Source organism: Helobdella robusta (assembly GCF_000326865.2).
Source record: "Helobdella robusta unplaced genomic scaffold HELROscaffold_396, whole genome shotgun sequence".
In the NCBI taxonomy this organism is placed as follows: domain Eukaryota; kingdom Metazoa; phylum Annelida; class Clitellata; order Rhynchobdellida; family Glossiphoniidae; genus Helobdella; species Helobdella robusta.
This window is the reverse complement of record NW_008704889.1, coordinates 5,103-7,551: the sequence shown is the minus strand read 5'-3', so window position 1 is coordinate 7,551 and position 2,449 is coordinate 5,103. Positions and strand designations below refer to the sequence as shown.

The 2,449-nt window shown below is 31.1% G+C and overlaps 1 protein-coding gene across 1 annotated transcript; it reads right to left on the bottom strand.

Moving 5' to 3' along the window:
- Nucleotides 1-138: 138 nt before the first annotated feature.
- Nucleotides 139-1,824, bottom strand: HELRODRAFT_184395 (hypothetical protein; the record flags this gene model as incomplete). The annotated part of the gene is made up of 3 exons (XM_009024170.1): nt 139-1,077; nt 1,603-1,723; nt 1,793-1,824. Coding segments are annotated over 3 exons (1,092 nt in total), but the record flags the coding sequence as incomplete, so codon positions are not given.
- Nucleotides 1,825-2,449: the final 625 nt, after the last annotated feature.

Here is a 2,449-nt window from a genome sequence, read left to right as displayed (position 1 = left end):
CATAGTCTTTGAAAACAGAAGACGATCAAGCATTGCATATGTTGAACCCCATCTTGTTACTGTATCTAAAGATTGTGTTTTTCCATACATTTTCAATAAAATACTACGGATTGTTGGTGTTCGTAATTTTACTACAACTTGCCTAATTCTTCCTAGAATTTTTGTTACTCGTTCATTTTTTAATCCATCCCAAATGGCCAGTTGAAGAGTATGAATCCCACACCTCATTAATTGAATGTTTGTGTCTTCATTAACCCACTGTGGTAATATTTCAGAAGGATCATTGACCCACTGTTGCAAAATGTTTGCACTGTTCTCATCAATATCCTCAGGTTCTTCATTACCTTCACCTTGAGTGATGCTTTCACGAATTCCAAGTTTATTTACAGCAGATGTCATGTTTGCTGCATTATCTACACAAATACTAAGTATTTGTTTTTCTTCAATATCAAATTTTTTTAAGGTTTCTTTAATTTGATTTTTTACATACAAAGAGTTATGATTTCCTTCAGTGTCAACTATATCTAGGGTTTTTATTTCAGACTTATTACTTGTTTCATTATAAAATTGTAAATTAATGGCAAGATAGTTTTTATTACCACGAGTTGCTGCATCTAGCTTCAAATAACATAACTGTTCCCTCAAAGTTTGCCTCAGTTTCATGCGAGAAGAATCTGCTGTGGTTATTACCAAATGTCGAACTGCATCATGCCCCATTGATACACCGAGTTTTTTTGCCATTTCACCAACAATTTTTTGAAATCCTTTGTTTTTTAATGTAAATGAAGTAAATGGAACCATACTCAAACAAATCATCTCAACAAGTCCTTCTTGAAAAGTACTTGCATCCATAGTGATTGTAACTTTTGATGATGTAAAATATGTGCTCATGTTTTCTTGTACAGTTTTTATTTTTTTTTTAGATGGCGTGGCATCATTTTCATTACCACGTTTTTTATCTGAGGCAGCTTTATCGTTTTCATCTTTTTGTTTTACTAACTCATCATAGATTTTAGGATGATTACGTTTCACATGACGCCAAAGATTAAACTTTTTTGACACACTTGTTCCCATTGCCTGAAAATTGCATTGCACATCATTATTTTTTAGCTTACATCAGCTGACTTTTTTGTCCATTTTCTTCTTCAAACTCAAATATATTTTCCAGATCATTTTTCAAAAAGCGACTATCGATTATAGGTGATTGACACAAATTTTGGTTAGAAGTCATATCCGGACCTAATTTAATTTTAATTAAAAATTTAAATTTTGTTAAGAAGTAATGTATTGCTTTTTAAATTAAAAATTATATTATTTAAAAAATTCTCATAAGAATCTTACTTTTGATGTGCGATTACGAATTTACGATTGCAGAAAAAAAGATTAGTGAAAAAGTCAACTAGTGTTTACAAATGGCGTATAAAAGGAAGCCATTGCTTTGCTATGAAAGATTCTAAATATCATAACAAAAAAAATTTTTTGAGTTGAACTAAAAGATACAAAATATTAAAAAATAATATTTTTTTTATTTTTTAACTAAATATTTTTTTTTATTATTGGAGCATGGAGCACTTAAAATTTGTGTGCTCCGGCTCCGCTCACGCTCCGACCAGAATATGGTTGCTCCGATTGCTCCTCGCTCCAGCTCCAGCTCCGCTCCAAAGCCCTGGTTTCAAAGTTAGTTTCTGAAGTGTTTTGTATAATGTTGAAGATAAAATTGTTTCTGGAATGTTTAAAAAATATTAAACTCTTTAAAAATTTATAATACTCAATACAACTCTGAAGAACTCACTCTGCTTGAAATATAGTTGTCGAATATGACATTGTTTCTCAAAAGTTTGATATTTACAGTTGCTGACGAACAAACTCGCTCTAACAAACTCGATAAATCCTATAGAACTCTGTATAACTCTATTTTACAGTGTTTTATAGACTTATACAATGTTTTACAGTGTTTTATCGAGTTTTGAATGAGTTATCAATGGCTGATCGTCCTTTCGTACTTCCAGTTTTTTTTGTTTGAAACTGATTTATCAATTTTTAAAATGAATTTAATCGGTAAAAAGTTTGAGATGTTGCTGAGAAGAAAATTGTTTCTGAAAATTTCGAAAGATAGTTGCTGAGTTTGCCATAGTCTCTAAAGTATTTGGAATATCAACGTGTCGAAATTCAGCCTCTGTGTCCATTTAAAGAGTTTGACAAATTTAAAGCGTTGAACTGTAGAGCGTGGCGTGATTTTTTAGTGAACTACAATTTGTAAACACGTTTTAAAGAAGGATTGTCAAAAATTGTATACTTCCTACAAACTAACAGCATTATGGCGTGATTTTTCGTTTCAAACCAATCAGCGTTAGAAGGAGGTCTTAAAATATGTATTCATAGTTTTTCATTATTTAATTAATGACTTGGCATATACGCTGATGAAAATGTATGGAAAGAAGCCTATAAA